Source organism: Typopeltis vanoorti, chromosome 6 (genome assembly GCF_054136105.1).
Source record: "Typopeltis vanoorti isolate ZY-2024b chromosome 6, IOZ_Tvanoo_1.0, whole genome shotgun sequence".
In the NCBI taxonomy this organism is placed as follows: Eukaryota; Metazoa; Arthropoda; class Arachnida; order Uropygi; family Thelyphonidae; genus Typopeltis; species Typopeltis vanoorti.
Window position 1 is genome coordinate 87848730 of NC_143554.1, and position 19370 is coordinate 87868099.

At 36.9% G+C, this 19370-nt stretch overlaps 1 protein-coding gene across 2 annotated transcripts in view; it reads left to right on the top strand.

Annotated features, from left to right (window-relative positions):
• LOC150105673 (uncharacterized) overlaps positions 1–19370 on the top strand; it is a 211184-nt gene that overhangs the window by 105214 nt on the left and 86600 nt on the right. For both annotated transcript variants that reach the window (XM_090394995.1, XM_090394994.1), the window contains exon 8: positions 5715–5828. In XM_090394995.1, the coding sequence (XP_090251121.1) occupies positions 5715–5828 (114 nt within the window). The remainder of the gene's footprint in view (positions 1–5714; positions 5829–19370) is intronic.

The following is a 19370-nucleotide window of genomic DNA, read 5'->3' on the forward strand; positions in this document are numbered from 1 at the left end:
CCAGATCTTTGGTAAATTAATGTAACCATACTTGAGGTTGGGAGAGTGCTTCATAGCTGATGCTGATTCTAAGAATAGCCTCTCAGACCTGTAACAATTTATGTAATAAAGATGTTTTTCTCCATCTGATCCTATGTGAAGGAGTATTCAGAGTATACTCTGAAAATCCTGAATTCCCATACAGATCATGGATATAATAAATTTAGTTTAATCCTTTATTATTATTATTATTATTATTATTATTAAACAAGACCTCATGGAGTCAAAGACTCATCTAGGAGGTCCTTTTATCTTACACACACATCTCATCATACCGTGTCTTAAACACATTCAAACTACTTGCAGACACCACGCTCTCAGGCAAGGCATTCCAATCACTCACAACTCTGCACGAAAAAAACCTGCCTCTCACTCCCTTACTCACACCCTCCTTATACAGTTTCCAGGGATGACCTCTGGTTCTCTCCTGATCTCCCACTATTCTCTGTAGAACTTCTCCACCATTGATCCTATAACAACCCCTTACCAACTTGTAGGTCTCTATCATATCTCCCCTCTTCCTTCTCTCCACGAGACTCTGCAAATTACATCTTTTCAATCTTTCCTCATACTCAACATTCCAGAGGTCAGAAACTACCTTAGTCAGTCGCCTTTGGACCTTTTCCAACATCTCTTCATCCTTCTGAAAACCCTGTCACCAAATCTGGGCACAATAGTCCAAGTGTGGCCTAATCAAAGCCTTATACATTGGAACAAGTATCTCCCTACTTCTACATGTCAGTGTCCTCCGCATCATTCCCAGAAGTCTTTGTGTTGTCTTCACAATTTTGGCGATGTGTCCCCTAAATTTTAGATCCTTATCCACTATCACCCCCAGATCTCTTATTTCCTCTACTTCCAACAATATATTCTCACCAAGCATAAATTCTGCATCCCATCTTTGTTTTCCAAATTTTAAAACTTTACATTTTGCAACATTGAACTCACATCCCCATTTGCTTGCCCAATCACTCAATTTATTCAAGTCTTCTTGCAAGGCCACAACATCTTCACTACTCTTTATGGTTCGTCCCAACTTTGCATCATCTGCAAACAACTGAATATCTCCATCCAAATCTTCACCAATATCATTAATATATAAGTTAAATAGTAATGGCCCTAAAACAGACCCCTGAGGCACTCCACTAGTGACTTTCCTTTTCCTGGATATTGCACCCCCATACACAACTTGTTGATACCTATCAGATAGCCAGTCTCCAATCCAATGCACTAATCTAATATCCAACCCCATCTGCTCTAGTTTAAGTGTCAACTTATCATGAGGTACTCTATCAAAAGCCTTTGCGAAATCCAAGTATATTACTGTGTATCCTTCTCCTCTGTCCAAGGAAGCAGTCACTTTATTGTAATAAGTAAGTAGATTACTAAAACATGACCTCCCTTTAGCAAATCCATGCTGTCCATCAAAGATTATACCATTGTTGTCAACCCAACTCTGGATCCTAGTTCTCACAAGCTTCTCCAACAACTTAACCACAACACCTGACACACAGATAGGCCTATAGTTTGATGCTCGAGTTCGATCACCTCCTTTATGAAGTGGCACAATCTTGCCCTCCTTCCACTCTTTAGGAACTTGACCAAGTGTAAGTAAACAAAGTTGGCGCCTGAAAATATCTTCAGGACTGAGGTAAGGTGGTGCAACTCGTAGCAAAGGTGGACCAAGCTCGCATCACTCCTTGTCCCAGTATCTCCCATAATGCAAAGCACATCTCCTTGTAGACATGTATACTGCTATGCATTAAGGAAAGGGCCACTACCCAGACCGGTTTCGACCTTTATTGAGGTCTCGTCAGTGGGAAGCAGACCCAGAGTGGTGATACCTGAATATCCTGGCAAATTGGAAGGGTGAGACAGACATTGAAAACCCAAGTTATGTATTGTCTGTTGGGTTTCATGAGCAGTGTGAGCAGATGCATTGTCCTACAAAAGCAACAGCTCTGCTCAATTTCCCTGTGGTGTTTTTCCTGCAGAGCTGTTGAATAAACTGCTGCTGTAACAGTGTCACCTTTTTTGAGGTACTTGGTAAGGATTGCACCATCCATATCTCAAAAGGCAATGGCAAGAACCTTCCCTGCTGACTTTTGGGTTTGGAACTTCTTTAGCCACAGAGAGCTTTTATGTTTTTCCAGTCCACTGACTGTTGTTTGCTCTCTGGGTTATAGTGATGAAGCCCTGCTTCATCAACAGTCACAATACGAGCCAAAAAATTTGCACCTGATTTCTCAAAATGATTCCAAATACTCTGAGATGACAGCACACGTTCTCTCTTTTGGTTAGCATTCAAACACTTTGCTGAGAGCTTCTGGGTGGTGAATAATGACCCCAACTCGTTCCCTGGATATCCCCAGAGATTTGCAATGTTTCTGGCTGGTATTTGTCTATCATCAAGGATCATGGAATGCACTGCATTAATGTTTTCAGGATTCCCAGTTTTTAACTTGGCCACCCATTTGGAAACTGTTGGATATGCTGGGGCACATTTCCCTGAAATTTCACACAAAGTTTGGTGAATCTCATTTGCAGACTTTTCTTGAATCATGAAAAATTGATGATGGCCTGCATCTCTGTGTTTTGGGGACATTTTGCTAAAACTGTGAGGACAACACAGTGGAGTATGACGATGATGAGAACACTGACATGTAGGAGTAAGGATGTTATAATTGCATTGTACAAAGCTTTGATTAGACCACATATGGATTATTGTGCACGGATTTGGTTGCCTAGTTGTTTAAAAAGGATAATGACCTGTTGGAGAGGGTTCAGAGAGTCAGTTTCTGGTCTCTGAATGTGGAGAGTATGAGGACAGCTTGAGAGAATGCAAATTGCAGAGCCTAGCAGACAGAAGGATGGGGGGGGCATGATCGATACATATATAAGTTATAAGTTGGTAAGGGGTAATTACCAGATTAATGTGGATGAGATTTTTCAAATAATGTCTGGAGGCAAGGAGGAGAACAAAATGTTATCCTTGAAAACTGTATAAAGTGGGTGTGAGCAAGGGAGTGAGGAGTAGAATTTTTGCATGGAGAGTGGTGAATGATTTCAGTGCATTGCCTGAAATTGTGGTGAGTGCAATGAATGTGTTTAAGTCAAGGTATGATGAGCTCTTCATCTGATAGTGGGACCTCTTGCAATGCGTCTCTTGACTCCATGGAGGTTTGATGATGATAATATCTTTCACTCACTCCATCCTGTCCTTTATGCTGTTTCTATGCTTGTTAAATTTCAGAAGACATCACTTTTATAAATTGTATGATTAATAAAATCACATTTAACTTTCACAAAATGTTACATAACTTTAAAATTTTATGAAATGAACAAACTTTTTCCCCTATCCCTGAATGGTTGAGTGGTTAGTATATCCTCTCCAACCAGCAGGCTGCATGTTCAAATCCTCATTTGTGCATGTATGTTTGCAGTTGTCCTTTGGGAGATGAATTTCTTCATGTGTGTGAGGCCATGCCCCACTTAATTAAAGATCTGAAATGGCTTGGAAGAGTTCTGTGTTTTGTTTCTAGAGCAGTTTCTGGATTATGTAAAAAATAAATAAAAATATGTTGAATTAATAAAAATAAAAAAAATAAATCTTTTGCTATACTATAGGTTTATAACCTTTAATGGGTGGGAGTCTACTATAATAAATTCCACTCATGCTATCTATTCCCTGTAGGAAGCAGGCAAAGATGTTTCAGCCCTGTCTAGCTTTGGAGACTGAGGAGAAAGTTCCATCAGCACCAGAAAAAAAAAATCGTTTTTTTTTTTTTCATTACATTTTTTTTTTTTAATCCTTTTTAGTCAGTGCAGGATATTTGCAAATTTCTTTGAGAATTTCAAAATGATAGCATTTTATGTTGTTAAAATCTTGATGATATTGTTGTCTTGAATAATGAGGGATCAGTTTTTTAATTAATGCCAAACCTACTTAAAAAGTAAAGCACTTTAATAAATTAAAATTACTAGTTTCAGTACAACACTGTTGTGTACTTCTTCATTAATATGTACATACTTTATGTCTGCTACTCAGAATTGATTTAAGATTAGACCTTGGCAGATGAGGTTGTGTTAGCAATCTTATCATGAACACTTTTTTGTAGTGGTTGAAAGGCATCTTTTCAGTTATATTGTTGTAGGATTTTTGCTATTTTGTCTAACATCTGATGCAAGGTAAGGAAACCGTGCCTTTGTAGTGTTTGTCTGGTTCTTGTCTTGGAGCATGCAGTGGTTCATTCAAGACACTGTTGATAGTTCTGATATTGGTAGTTGATGTTGATAGTTCTATTACAATATCATCACTGGATATTGTAATAGCGCTTTCTGTGAGACCTTGATGATACCTCGCTTCTCTGCTTGATAGTGATTTGTTCTTTGATCTCTTATTAAATCATTAGTCTTATTATGAAAAGTCCAAGTTGGGTTTAAACCACAAAATCCAATTCATATCAAAAGTCCATTTTCTTCCTGGATGTTCTCTTCTCATCTCATCTGAATTGAAGATCATAGTAATCTTACTTTTGAAGTATACAGAAATAAATTTGATACAGGCTGGTATCAACATGCTAGTTCCCCAGAAGCAAGGGGGTCATCAAACTCTCAAAGACAGAGCTATTCTGATATCCAGTGATGATAATAAAATAACAAAGAAATAACTTATATTAAATACATTCTTCTAAAAAATGGTTACAATATCAGAACTATCAATAATGTCTTGAACAAACCTTCAGAAGCTCTAAGACAACAACCACATGACTACAAAACTGCAGTTTCCTTACATTACATCAAAAATGTTACAAACAAATTAGCAAAAATCCTAAAACAATATAATTTAAAAGTTGCCCTTTGATCACTATAAAAAGTATCAATGATGTTAAGATCACCAATAACAACCTCATCTGCCTATAGCAAAACCAGAAGTATACAAAATCTTTTGGAATTGCAGTGTTTGTTACGTTGGACAGTCAGCACAGTCTGGAGAAATCCATGAAAAAGAACATGTCAGAAATGTGGCGAAATAACAATTACACATAAATCTGAAATAGCGTTTCACAACACCAGTGAAAAACATCAGGTATTAGCATCTCACAAAAATGGCAAAGAATGACATACATAGAATTTAATAATTATGTATGTAAATTGATATGATATCCAATACAATGTGATAAAAACCAAGGTCTAATCTTAAATCAACTCTGGGCAGCATACATAAGGAAGCTACATATTAATGAATTAGGCTATGAAACAAGCTGTGCAATATCTTGTACCAATTAACTACACATCTGATATCTCAACGTCGTTCAACATTAGTCTTGTGTTGAATGAAGTAAAATGGCAGTTGTTAATGAAATATTTTTTGTAAATATCTCTTCTTATATGTGTTATATCCCAGTCTGAAGAAGTTTACAGTAGTGCTATACAAAACTAGCACTTTTAATTTATTAAAAGTGCTAGTTTCATGCTTGACCTTTTTTTTACATGGTTTTCACCAGTAATTAATCAACATGGATATAACAAGCCATGGAAATTTTAACTGTTTAATGAATGATCAGATTTATGTTTACCAACTCACATATTCTGATTTCCAAAATTTGTAATTATATATATATACACACACACATAACTATCACATAAATATATTTGAATAATCTGCATTTTAGTATATGGATATATCCTCTGATGAACAACTTGGATATGAACTAAACTGTGAAAAAACTTCGTCCATCCAAGATAGTGAAGAAGAAGAAAAAAAGATGCATCTGGATGAACTTCAGGTAACATTTTAAGTAATGTATTCTTGGCTTGTTTTATTATCATGATATCTTAATGAAGTCCACTAACTCAGTGTTAGTGGCTTACATGGAAGTTGTCTAATGAATAAGGAATGTTATTTATTGGACTGCTATCAGTGCACCAAAAAAAAAAAAAAAAAAGTTGGGGGATATTCTCTATGTATTGCCATGTTGTATTCTTTAATTAAATCACCCCTCTCATTCCTGCACTCCAGTAGTGTAATCCATATTTGTTCAAACATTGATCATATGGTGCATTGTATAAATCGGTGTCATTTTTTGGTGTATACCTTCATGGGAGTATACTTTATGATATGACATTTTAACACAATTAAGATTTCAAGACTATTTTCCAATCAAAAACTTTTTTCCAGACCGGTTTCTTATTTCTCGGGTTTCTGATTTGATTAGCTTTTATATTTTGGTCTTCTAAAGCACTCTTAACTGCATTAACCCACCTATGTTAGCAAAATATATTACTAATTTTTTTTTTCTTGAACACTAATAATGTCACATTCTTTTCTGATATATTCATCTTTAATATGATTCTGCAGTTGATACCATGTGTTCACTCCTGAAGAACTCTCTTATCTGTGATCTTTAGTCTTTGATTAGTTGTTTTATTTCTAACCCAAATTTTCCAGTCCATAAGTCATAAAGTAAAAATTGATTTGAACATTCCTGTATACTAGTTTAGTATTTTGCTAATTTCTCTCATATTCCATATATCTGTATGTAAATTCCACCAACAAAATCCTTATAGCACATTTCAGCCTATGCCAGTGGCGGCTTATTCATAAGCACTGCGACACTGCAGCACCCCCAATGAAAAATAAAAAAAATTAAATTTTGTTTGTGTTTATAAATAATAACAATGCTTACAACATTATATAAAATGCAATACAACATGTTAAAGGTTATGGCTTATGTTTTGACATTGATTGAATAGCTAATAATTGTAATTGTTTGATTAATGCTTTAGATTACGAAACAAATGCACTGCAATCTAACACAGTGTCGAAAGTATCACATACGGCCAATTGCAGCTAGACTCGCCGATATTCGTTTGCTTGTCACTGCACGTAACAAGTGAATCCAACACTGCTCATGGAGCAGTGTCGCTACATATAAATTGTATGCTTGGCATGTTATTTCTGTGAGATACGAAACTTTTATTATTGATGTGTGTTTGTGGTGAGGGTGAAATATTTTTGGTAAATCTTATTTTATTCTGTTAAAATAACATAATTAAATATTTATTATAGATACAAGGCTGAATTATGACTAGTGTCACTGTTGAAAATATGACAAGAATTATATTTTTTCAATTATCGTTACATGAAACAAATACACTGCGATTTAATGCAGTGTTGAAATTATTGTTCGACTAATTGTAGCTAGATTTGCCGATATTCATTTGCACTTGTCACTGCACGTAACAAGTGAATCCGACACTGCTCATTGAACAGTGTTCGTAGTGAGGATGAAATATTTTTAATAAAGCAATTTTAATATGTAAATTTATTTATTAATAAATTGGGTACTGATTACAAAAAAAAAAGAATTTATTTTTTACAGCACCCCCCCCCCCACACACACACACACTTAAAATTTTCACCTGCCACCACTGGCCTATTATGCTGCTTTATTAGTACCATGGATAGGTAATAATCCAAAATCCACCTACTCTGGAGACCAGATATAGAACTTTTTCAAGCTACTTTTCAAGGTGAATTTCATTAAGTAAGTGGGGTGATGGTCTCACACTGGGTAATGAAATTCACCTACCACATAAATGCACATTCACAAACTTGAATCTGGTGATATGAGAAAGTGCTTGATGGGCAGATATTAAAAAAGTAGTATATGGTAGAACAAAATCTAAGCAAAGGCAGGTGTATAATGTATATTAATGTATATTAATATTAATGTATAAAAACATTAATACATTAATTTTTTTGCATTAATGCAAAAAATCTCTCTCTTTAAGTTGGCATACACCTATAACCTTTCCTGGCATAAGCACATCACATTTGCAGTCTTTTTATATCTCTAGCAATCTAGGTATCCATTACTGCACAAGAGGGGGGGGGGAGTATTCAGATGTCCCCTCCAAATGAGAGTAAAATAGTTTGATTATATAAAGGCAGTTTCAAGACAGGTAGAAAATTATGGTCTGATTGGTAGCTTAGTCAGTATCAATGATGTCCATTGGTTGGAAAGACATCATTGAAATTCCATCTAGGATGTGAACAGATTTCCAAGTGAAAGTAAGTTAGCAGGTCTTATACAGAGGTGGAAGGGTTTTCCTCCCACAAACTCAGGTCTTTCATCCTACAGAACAGACAAACTGGCCAGAAGAACACTCTCAATGTGCAGACATAATAGATAATGCAGTGCTCTATCTGTTTCTAAGATGTCAAGCTATGATCCACCATTGAGCCTAATATGAAAGGAAGAAGGAATAGTATCTCAAAGTGGTAGTTAAGATATAAGAAAACTTGGTTAAGAACAGAATTCAGGAATGATGATATACTGAGGAACAGCACAGGTTTGAGAAGTCTAGATCTTGCCCTAGTAACTTATTCACTTTCTATAATAAAGTGACAGTTAAATTATATAAAGAAAACAGCTGTGTCAAGTGTGATCTTTATTTTGGTCTTTCATGCCATTCTCATCTTATTTTATGCAAGAAAGGCTAAAAGATAACACTTCACCTCCTTTCACCTTTGATAATACAATGATCATCATATAGGACCTAGTCTCTCTTTATGCTGATATTCACCTATAACCTTCCCTGGCATTATCACATCTAATCCAGATATCTGTTATTGCCCAAGACATTACTTCTCACCTGTATAGCTACTTGACCCATTTAGGATGTTGCACCAAAAACCTTCCTAAAAATGTTTGATATCATCAAGAAGAGAATGTTTGCTGCTATCTATCCCGCTCCAGTTACTTTCTCATAAACAATTTATTTCTACCTTATGCTTCTCCTGCAGGCAGTTTCATGGGCATTATTCTACTGAACTGGTTGACATCATTCCTCCACCTTCCTGTATGTAAACAAACAAGCAGCTACTGGTCAACATCTGTTCACTGTTAAAACTTACTGAAAAAACTTTTGCCATCCTCTTTCATTTCATTTCATCTCATCCACCTGTGTTTTTTGGAATAGTTATTACTCACACCATTAATTAATATTTAAGGCATTGATTATGATATTTTGTAGCTTAGTATATTTGAGCACTGCAAAGTTCAAAATGAAAGAGAGGATTGGTTTGTTGAGTTGTTTTGGATTTACAGACAAAGCAACTAAGGCTATGAGGCCAGAGTATTGTGTCTGTAAATTGCATGTTATTATTATCATTATTTAGGCCTCCAAGGAGTCAAAAGACTCATTGCAGGAGGTTCTTCCTAGGAAACACAGTCTATCAAGACTTATCGAGAGGAAGTCCCCCCTAAGAAACACAAAGTCTATCTACCATTCCTTAAACTCATTGACCGTTCTCGCTCTCTCACTGCTCCATCAGGCAATGCATTCAATGGTTCAACCACCCTCCATGCAAAGAAACCACTCCTCACCCTCTTGCTCACAGTTTCCTTTCATAACTTCCAGGGATGGCCCCTTGTCATCACTCCTTCCTGCTGTTCAACCAAGCGAAAGAACTCCCCATTGTCAACCTTGTAACCACCTCTCAACAGTTTAAGTCTCAATCATATCACCTCTCCTTCTATCCACCAAACTCTGTAATCCACGTTCCCTCTGCCAGTCCTCATAACTAACATTGTACAGTCCTGAAACTGTCTTTGTTATCCGCCTTTGTATCCTTTCCACAGTTAATTTCTCCCCCTTCAAATCCTGGGGACCAAGATTATAATCCGGTATAATATTAATTACGATCAAGATTATGATCCAGTATAAGACCCTTATCAGACCACATCTGATCAGGGTCTTATACCGGAATGATAACTCTTTTATCTCTGCAGGTCAGCATCCTTCTCATTATTGCAGCAATCCTCTGTGTTACCTTCACCATCTTTGCAATATGTCCCTTGAATTTCAGATTTCTATCAATCATCAACCCCAGATCTCTTGTCTACCCTACTTGCTCCAGTATAGCTCCTCCAATAGAGTATGCAGCATCCCATCAATGTGTCCCAAACCTCAAGACCTTACATTTTGCTGCATTAAACTAACACTTCCCATTCATTTGCCCATCTGTCTAGCTTATTCAAATCCTCTTGCAGGACTACCACATCTGCACTATTACTAATAACCCATCCTAGCTTCACATCATCCACAAACAACTGAATATCCCCCTGCAATCCACTGACAATGTCATTGATATAAAGGTTAAACAATATAGGTCCCAGTACTGAGCCCTGTGGAACCCCCATTTGTAACCTCCTTGAAACTGCCCCACCATACACAACTCTCTGATACCTATTGGACAGCCAATCCTGAATCTAATCGACCAACCTGACATCCAAACCCATGTGCTGCAACTTAAATATCAGCTTATCACATGGCACCCTTCAAATGCCTTCACTAAATCCAAGAAAAGGACAGTATATGCCTTTCCCTCATCTACTGCTCTTGTAAGTTTATTATAAAAGGCTAGCATATTACTAAAACAAGAGTGCTCCCTCACAAATCCATGTTGACTCTCAGATAACATTACACTCATCTGCTCAATGTTGTATACGGTCCCTAACTAATTTCTCCAAGATCTTAACAACTACTGATGACACACAAACTGGCTTATAATTAGACACTTCCAGTCTGCTACCACCCTTATGCAATGGCACTATCTTACCTTCTTTCCATTCCATGGGCACCTTTCCCGCAGCCAGACTTTCAGTGAAAAGCCAGGTCAAGGGCACTGTCAGTTCCTTAGCACATTCTCTCAAAACTCATGGTGAAATACCATCCAGTCCTACAGCTTTGCTGATATCCAGAGTGCTCAGTATTTGGAACACGCTCTCCTCCTGCACCTCTAAACCTAGAACCTGCCCTATCCCTCTAGTATTAAAATACAAGAAGAAACTAGCCAAGCAAATTAAAGAAAATTCCAAAGCGTTCTTGATACATCCAAATCTGGATTACTATGTTCAGGTCTGGTCTCCTAGGTTTTTTGGGATGAGGAAGTGGTGGAGAGGATTCAGAGGGGAGAACCAAGATAGCGAGTGGTCTGTGGAAGGTTCCCTTAGAGGATAGATTGAGGATGTGTTGGTTGACAGGCAAAAGAGAATATATATGATAGAAACATTTAAGTTACTTAAAGGATTTTATAGGATTGATGCAGGGGAAATGTTTCAACACTTAGCTAGAGGGAACAGAACAAGGGATCATCCCTGGAAGTTGAGTAAAAGTGTGGTTAGTAGGGTTGTGAGGACTAGATTTTTCACTTGGAGAGTTGTGAATGAATGGAATAAATTATCAGTCAGTTGTTAGCCTTCTGTCTCTTAGTAGGTGAATGGAGAAAGATAGATTTTGTAGATAGTTTGGGTCTTCCACAATGAGTCTTTGGAAAATAATAATAGTAATAATCTTCCGTATTTTATCTGCCATTAAGACATTAAATTTTCTAATTAGTTTAGTTTTATTGTATTCATAAGTTTTATCTGCTTGCCTGTTGAAGTTATATTTTGCTATAAATGAATGTATAATTTATTTTCAAGTATATGAACAAAGTGGCCAAAATGTTTTGCCCAAATAGGCAAGAGTTCTTAAAGAATATAAAATCAAAGTAATATTTTCCTCTTTTATCAAGATGAGATCACTATTGCACTCTACAAAACCTCGACATACCCCACTTAAATATCTGGTTGTTTATCGGCTATGGTACAATTGCCAGTCATCTTATTATGGACAGACAGAAAAATCGATTCAGCAGTGTATTGATGAACACACCTGAGATATTAAATACTGTAGGAGTGACACCTTAGCTTTTTCATCGCATGTACTCTCTTCAGCTGACCCACAAGACGCTTTGGGAATGAGGCATCAAGTGTTATGGGATAAATCAGAACTATTATACTGTTGTGCTGACATAACCACAAGAAAAATTCAGGAATCCTTGGAAATGGAAACGCTTCTGTTCAAGGCCTCCTGTAAAGCCATAACATCTGCTTGACTCAATTTTGCATCATCTGCAAACAGCTGTATATCACTAGTTAAACCCATCCCAATATCATTAATATACAAATTGAACAACCCTAATCCAGACCCCTACAGTACACCACTAGTGACCTTCCTCTTACCGAACCCCCATATACAATTTTCTGATACCTATCTGACAGCCAGTCACTGATCCAACTCAGAAGTCTGTAATCCAGTCCCATCTGTTTTAATTTATTTAATAGATTGTCATGTGGGAGCCTGTCAAAAGCTTTTGCAAAATCCAAGTACACCAATGTATGTGCACCTCCCCTATCCAAGGTATTTGTCACCTTGTTATAGTAGATAAGTTAGTAAAACGTGTTTCCACTTAACAAACACATTTCCTACCCTGCTCTAAGGTCTCCAACAAGGACCAGCTTTTCCTTTTTATTTTTTTATTCATTTATTTATTTACTGTATATGTCGGTGTATAAGACGAGTCTCAAATACTGCAGAAAACCCCTCAAAATCATGGGTCATCTTATACGGCAAGTATAAAAAGGGAAACTTAATTTCTTTGATGAACATTTAGGTAATTACAATACATCCTTATATAAGAAAATAGACAGTGTTTATAAACAAATCAGATTAATTTTTTGTTACATAAATTTATTTAAAATATTACAATAGATGTAAGTCTTAAAAAACACAGTAATTATTAACCTCAATTTTCATGTTCATTTTCTTCATCTGTTGAAAATAGTTGTTCATTCATTCATTGTCATATGGATCCCAGTTCGAATTCAGTGAATTGATTTAGTTTTCATCTACATCAGTGTCCCACAACAGATCATCTTCCGTACCATCAATAAGATTTGAGATACAGTCATCATCGTATGTTAAACTTTCGCGCAGGCCTACACATTTTACCACGCAAGTTTCCGTAACCGATAATCCCATGGAATAGTTTGGTTGCTTGCTCCTTATTCCTGGTAGTATCCCATGTCTGTCGAAGCCTGTATTCATAGGACCGGTTTGCATGCTTTACAGGAGGAAAAACCCCAGGATAAACTGGGAATTAGAGATACCACACTTTTTAAATGATTTTATTACAGTCTCTACTTTTACTTTATTCCATGCTTCGATCACAAAATTGATCTTTAAATGGTTCAAGCAGACGTCTAGTGGTTGCAACATAGAAGTTAAACCACCTGGTATAACAGCAATTTTTGTGTTTTTTTTTCTATTAGACTTTTAGTATTCTCAGTTAAATGACTACAAAGCATATCCCATACTAATCAACTGCATTTCTTCATTATACTGCCTGGTCGTGTGTTCCACATATTATTTATCCATAATTTCATACCATTTTCGTCCATCCACCCTTTTTCATGAAAATATACAAAAACACCTGAAGGAAATTTTATCTTAGGTTTAGTTTTATATTTGAAGATGATCATTGGTTTTAACTTGGTTTTTTGTTGTATTACCAGATTTTGTCTGGTCATAAAACAATTACACCATCCTGAAGTAGCTTGAAATTCTATACTTTCATCCGAATTCAGTCTTGACCATTTTAGTGCATATGCTCTAATCATATTTCTTGTAACAAGATAACCATTATGCCTTTGTTTGAATACCCATTCTGCAACGTGATTTTCTAGTTGCGGCCATTGGGTGATCCCCATTCTCATTGAACATTTTTTCTTTGGCAATTTTTTAAAAATATCTTCTTTCTTCCTCCATTCTCTTACCATCTTCTCGGTTATGTCAAACTTTCTTGCAGCAGCACAGTTATTAGTTTTCTTTGCCATTTCAATTACTCTTATTTAAAATCAAGCTTCATAATTTCTTCATTTTGTTTCTGGTTCCATGATTTTAAATGATAACAATTTTAATAATCCTAAAATTAAAAAAAAAATGCAAAATTAATAATTAATTAAAATTGGGGCTAATCACTTTTAATTAAGGTAATTCACATAAGTACTAAATCTATGCTATGTAAAAAAAATAACGGATATAACAACAAAACCTAATGTTGTATTAATACAAGAAAGAAGAAATTGGGGGATCATCTTATACAACTGACATAAGCTTAAAACCTAAAAATAGCCAAACATTTAGGCCTCATCTTATACGCCGGTCGTCCTATATACCGACATATACAGTATTTTTATTTTATTTTATTTTTTTTGTGACAGCTCCCTTCTCTTACTTTAAAAATTCTTCCACTCCTTCCTTAGTAGAACCTTCTATATACAACCATAAGCACAAATAAGTTTCATTGTCCACTTCCATTTTGAAATTTGACTACATAACTTTACTTTTAATTTTTTTTTTATGTTGGTCCCACCTAAGGATTTTTCCCCCATTTTTATTGAATTTATACATTTTGTTATTTTTTTACTTATTTTTCACAAAGTATAGAAACCCTGCTCTAGAGACCAAACATGAAACTTTATAATATTACACTTAACAACATTAAATTAATACTTATGATATGATTGAGACTTTTAAACTGTTGAGAAGTGGTTACAGGGTTGACACTGGGGAGTTCTTTCGCTTGGTTGAACAGCAGGAAGGAGTGATGACAAGAGGCCATCCGTGGAAGTTATGAAAAGAAACTGTGAGCAAGAGGGTGAGGAGTAGTTTCTTTGCATGGAGGGTGGTTGAACCATGGAATGCATTGCCTGATGGAGCGGTGAGAGAGCAAGAATGGTCAATGAGTTTAAGGAGTGGTAGATAGACTTTGTGTTTCTTAGGGGGGGGGGGACCTCCTCTCGATGAGTCTTGATAGACTTTGTGTTTCTTAGGAAGGACCTCCCACGATGAGTCTTTTGACTCCATGGAGACCTGAATAATAATAATTATTATTATTATTTGTGCATAGTACTGGTCTGTTTAAATTATCCAGCAAGATTTTATATTATAAACATTCTTTATCCCTTTTCGATTTAGGGTCATTATTATTAATGACATTAACTTGATGGCTTTATTGACTGAGTGGTTAGCATAAGTACTCCCCAGCCAAAAGGTTGCAGGTTCAAATCTCACCTTGGACATGTATGTTTATAATTGTCTTTAGGTGGGAAATGAAATTCATCAATTAGCTCACCCATGGTACTAATGTACTATAGGTCTTATAAACTTTTCTGTGAGTCACATTATTAACAATAACAATTCACTGTACTTACAGACCTTTAAGGCCCATGACCTGCAAGATTGGCTTCTATAATTTTATGATAAAGTGGTTAGTCTTATGCCTAATTATATACTTTTGTGTTGCTTAAGGATCATCTAGATAACTGGAAGGTGACTTATACAAGAGCTGTAATCATTCTTTAAAGAAATGCAGAGAACCAACTAGAGATTCTGACCTAATATCCAGGATATTATGAATGAAGATGGGCTGGCAGTTTGGGACTTAGCTAACAAATTGTATTCTGTATTGGCTTGCCCAGAAACAAATATGAGGATACAACATGATGACATTTCATGCTGGCTGGGATGTTGTTTGGTTAAACAAGGGCTTCCACTGATTTCATCAGGGAATATTATTGTATGGACGCCTCCATGGAGTCCAAACACTCAGTCATACCTCTCCTTAAATCCATTAACAGACAAAGCACTCACAACTGACTCTGGCAACATGTTCATTGATTCATTCACCACTCTCCAAGCAATAAATCTAGTCCTTACATCCTTACTCTTACCCAACTACCAGAGATAAACCTCTGGTAGTTGGGTAAGAGTTGGCTAGAAGGGTAGAACCTCTTGTTCTACCCCTCTGGCCAAGTGCCAAAATATTTCCTCTTTCTTCTTCCAAAATATTTTAAGTAATTTAAATGTTTCTATCATATTTTCTCTTCTTTTTTTGCCCATTAACCAACTTTTGCAACCCTCAGTCTGTCATAGAGAGAGAGCACATTCCACAGGCGACTCACCATCTTGGTCATTACCTCTTAATCCTCTCCAAAACCTCCTCATGCAAGAAACCTGAGTAGGTCTAGCCATCAGTAATCCAGATGTGGACATATCAAGTCCTTATAAAGAGAAAGGAAAACTTCCTTATCCCTGTTTGTTAATATGTTCTTCAATAGCCAGATAATCTTTTGGTGATTGGCAACCTTAGCAATATGAGTTCTAAACTTCAAGTATCTGTTTATTATCATCCCTAAATCTCTAGCCTCATCTACTTTCTGGAGTACATTTCCATCACTGTGTTTACACAGTACATAGCTTGTAATCGGTTTATCCCAAAATGCATAACTTTACATTTTTTTACATACAACTGATACCCATTACCTTTTTTCCCCATACTGATAGCCTTTTAAATTATGTTACAATTTAAAATTATCAATTTTAAATTATTCTCTACATTGTCTTGAATAACTATTTCTCTACCCAATTTTGCATCATCAGCAAATGACTGAATATTTTCCTTTAAATTATTTCCTAAATCATTTTATTTACAAATTAACCAGTAGTGGTCCAAGCACAGATCCTTATGGCATACCACTAGTTACCTGCTTTCTCCTGAATTCTTCTCCTCCATATACTACTGTTTGGTATCAGTCCATCATTCTTGTATCCATATAACCAATTTCATATCCATCCCTATTTCCTCCATTTTTATGTAACAGAGTTAGTTCCACATGGTATCCTATCAAATGCCTTTGCAAAATCTAGCAGTCATTGTGTAGTCATTCCTTTTATCCAACTTGGCTGTCACTCTATTATAAAAAGTTAATAAATTACTAAGCATTAACTGACTCATCACAAAACTATGCTGCTCCTCATAGAGTATCAGTTCTTATCCACCTATTCCTGAATTCTTTCTTTGACCAACTGTTCCAGTAATTTTACCACTCCTGAAATACTGATTGGTGCATAATTTGCTACTGCAGTCTTAGAGCCTCCTTTATGCAAGGGATTTATTTTGCCATCTTTCCACTTTGGAACTCTACCAGAACTGAGACTTAAATTATTATTATTATTATTACTATTACTATTATTACGGGCAACTCCAGCGAGTCATTAGACTCTTCGAGGGAGGCCCCAAATCATATTCATCACAACTATTCTACATTCATACAGTATCTATCATACCTCGCCTTAAACTCATTCACTGTCACAGCATCCACCACAGACTCAGGGAGCGCATTCCACTCATTCACTACTCTAAAAGTAAAGAACCCAGCTCTAACACCTTTACTAACCACACTTTTGCCCAGTTTCCATGGATGTCCCCTAGTCCTCCCACAACCAGCCCTGTTCTCAAAAATATCTTCTGAATTAATTTTATAGAAACTCTTCAGTAATTTGAATGTCTCAATCATATCTCCCCTCCTCTGCCTATCAACCAATTTTTGCAACCCACAAATCCTCAACCTGTTCTCATAAGGTTCATTCCACAGACCTGCTATCATCTTGGTCACTCGCTTCTGGATCCTCTCCACCTCCTCCCGATCAAGAAGAAACCTAGGTGACCAAATCTGAGCACAGTAGTCGAGATGGGGTCTTATCAAGGCTCGATACAGAGGAACAATAACCTGCTTGTCTCTGCTTGTCAACGTATTCTTCAGCAACCAAGTGATTTGATGAGCTGATTTAGCCACTTTTGCAATGTATCCCCTAAATTTCAATTCCTTATCCACCAACACTCCTAAATCTAGTGCCTCATCAATTTCCTGGAGCACGGTTCCACCAATGCAGTAAACTGCTGCCAATCTTTTCACCCCAAAATGCATAACCTTACATTTTGCCGCATTAAATTGACATCCATTCTCCTTAGCCCAGACCTCCAATCTATCCAAATCATCCTGCAAAATTTTGACGTCATCTGCATTCACTATTGCCCTACCCAACTTCGCATCATCTGCAAACAAATGAACTGTTCCTCTCAGATCCTTTCCTATATCATTTATGAACAAATTAAACAGCAGTGGTCCAAGAACAGATCCTTGTGGCACACCACTAGTCACAGGCCGTCTTGTGGACTCTACTCCTGAGTAAACCACTCTCTGATATCTCTCTGTCAACCACCCTCCTATCCATCTCACCAACCCTATGTCCATCCCCGTATGCTGCAATTTACTGATTAGAATTCCATGTGGTATCCTGTCAAAGGCCTTAGCAAGGTCCAGTAGAATCACTGTAAACCCATTACCCTTATCCAGTTCAGCCGTCACTGTGTTATAATACGTGAGCAAGTTACTGAGGCATGACCTACCCTTCACAAAACCATGCTGTCCCCGATACAGTATCCCATTTTCTTCTATCCAATCTTGTATTTTCCTCTTGACTATTTTCTCTAAGACCTTGGTAATGATTCCTGTTATGCTGATTGGCCTGTAATTTTCAACAGCAGCCTTGGAATCACCTATGTGCAGCGGAACTATTTTCCCCTCTTTCCACCCTCTTGGGACTGACCCAGTCCTGAGGCTCAAATTAAATAAAATGGTCAAGGGCACTGATAATTCTTTAACCGCTTCACGTACGACACGAGCTAGTATACCATCCAATCCCACAGATGTATTGACATTGAGGTTCTGTAATAGACTAGTTACCTCTACTTCATTCATCACAATTCCAGTATAAGCTGTTGGTTCTTCCATTCCTGCAAAGTCACCACCTGGATGATATACTCTTGCAAAGTGCTAGCTCAGTAATTCCACAATATCGACTGATTCGGTTACCCCCTACCCTCAGCATTTTTTAAGATCATTCTTCCATGAGCATTTTTCCTTTTACTTGCAACATATTGAAAAAACTGTTTGGGATTCTCTTTAGCCTGCGTGGCCAATTTGCTTTCGTAATCTGCTTTTGCTTTTCTTACCACCCTTGTTACCATCCTGGCCTGAGCTTTATACTGTTCCTGCGCCTGATGGTCACCCTTCTCCTTAAATTCCCTCCACAATTGTTTCTTTTTTTGCAGCTCAAGCTTAATAGTGTTATTCATCCATTTAACCCCTACTTGATTTATTATTCGGACTCTTGGTATACAGTCAACCATCGCCTCCTACAAACACTTCTTAACCACCTCCCATGCACTATCAACATCCAGCCCTTGCAGTTTTACATGCCATGGCATTGAGCCAAGCACACACCTAAGCTTGTCATACTTACCAGCCCGGTAATTCCACATGTACCCTGTCTAAATTGTAAATTCCACTCCTTTAGCCACCTCCCAAGTCATGACCTTATGGTCACTCTCACCAATTGGTGGCAACATGGTCATGTTCGTTACAGCCACATTCTCAGTTGCAATTACTAGGTCCGGCACTCTCTGCCCCCTGGTATTTTCCACTACATGTTGCTGTAGATAGTTGTCCCTTAATAACCGCATAAAATCCAATTCCTTCCTCCCATGTGCCCTCTCTTCTTTCCAGTCAATGTTACCATAATTGAAATCA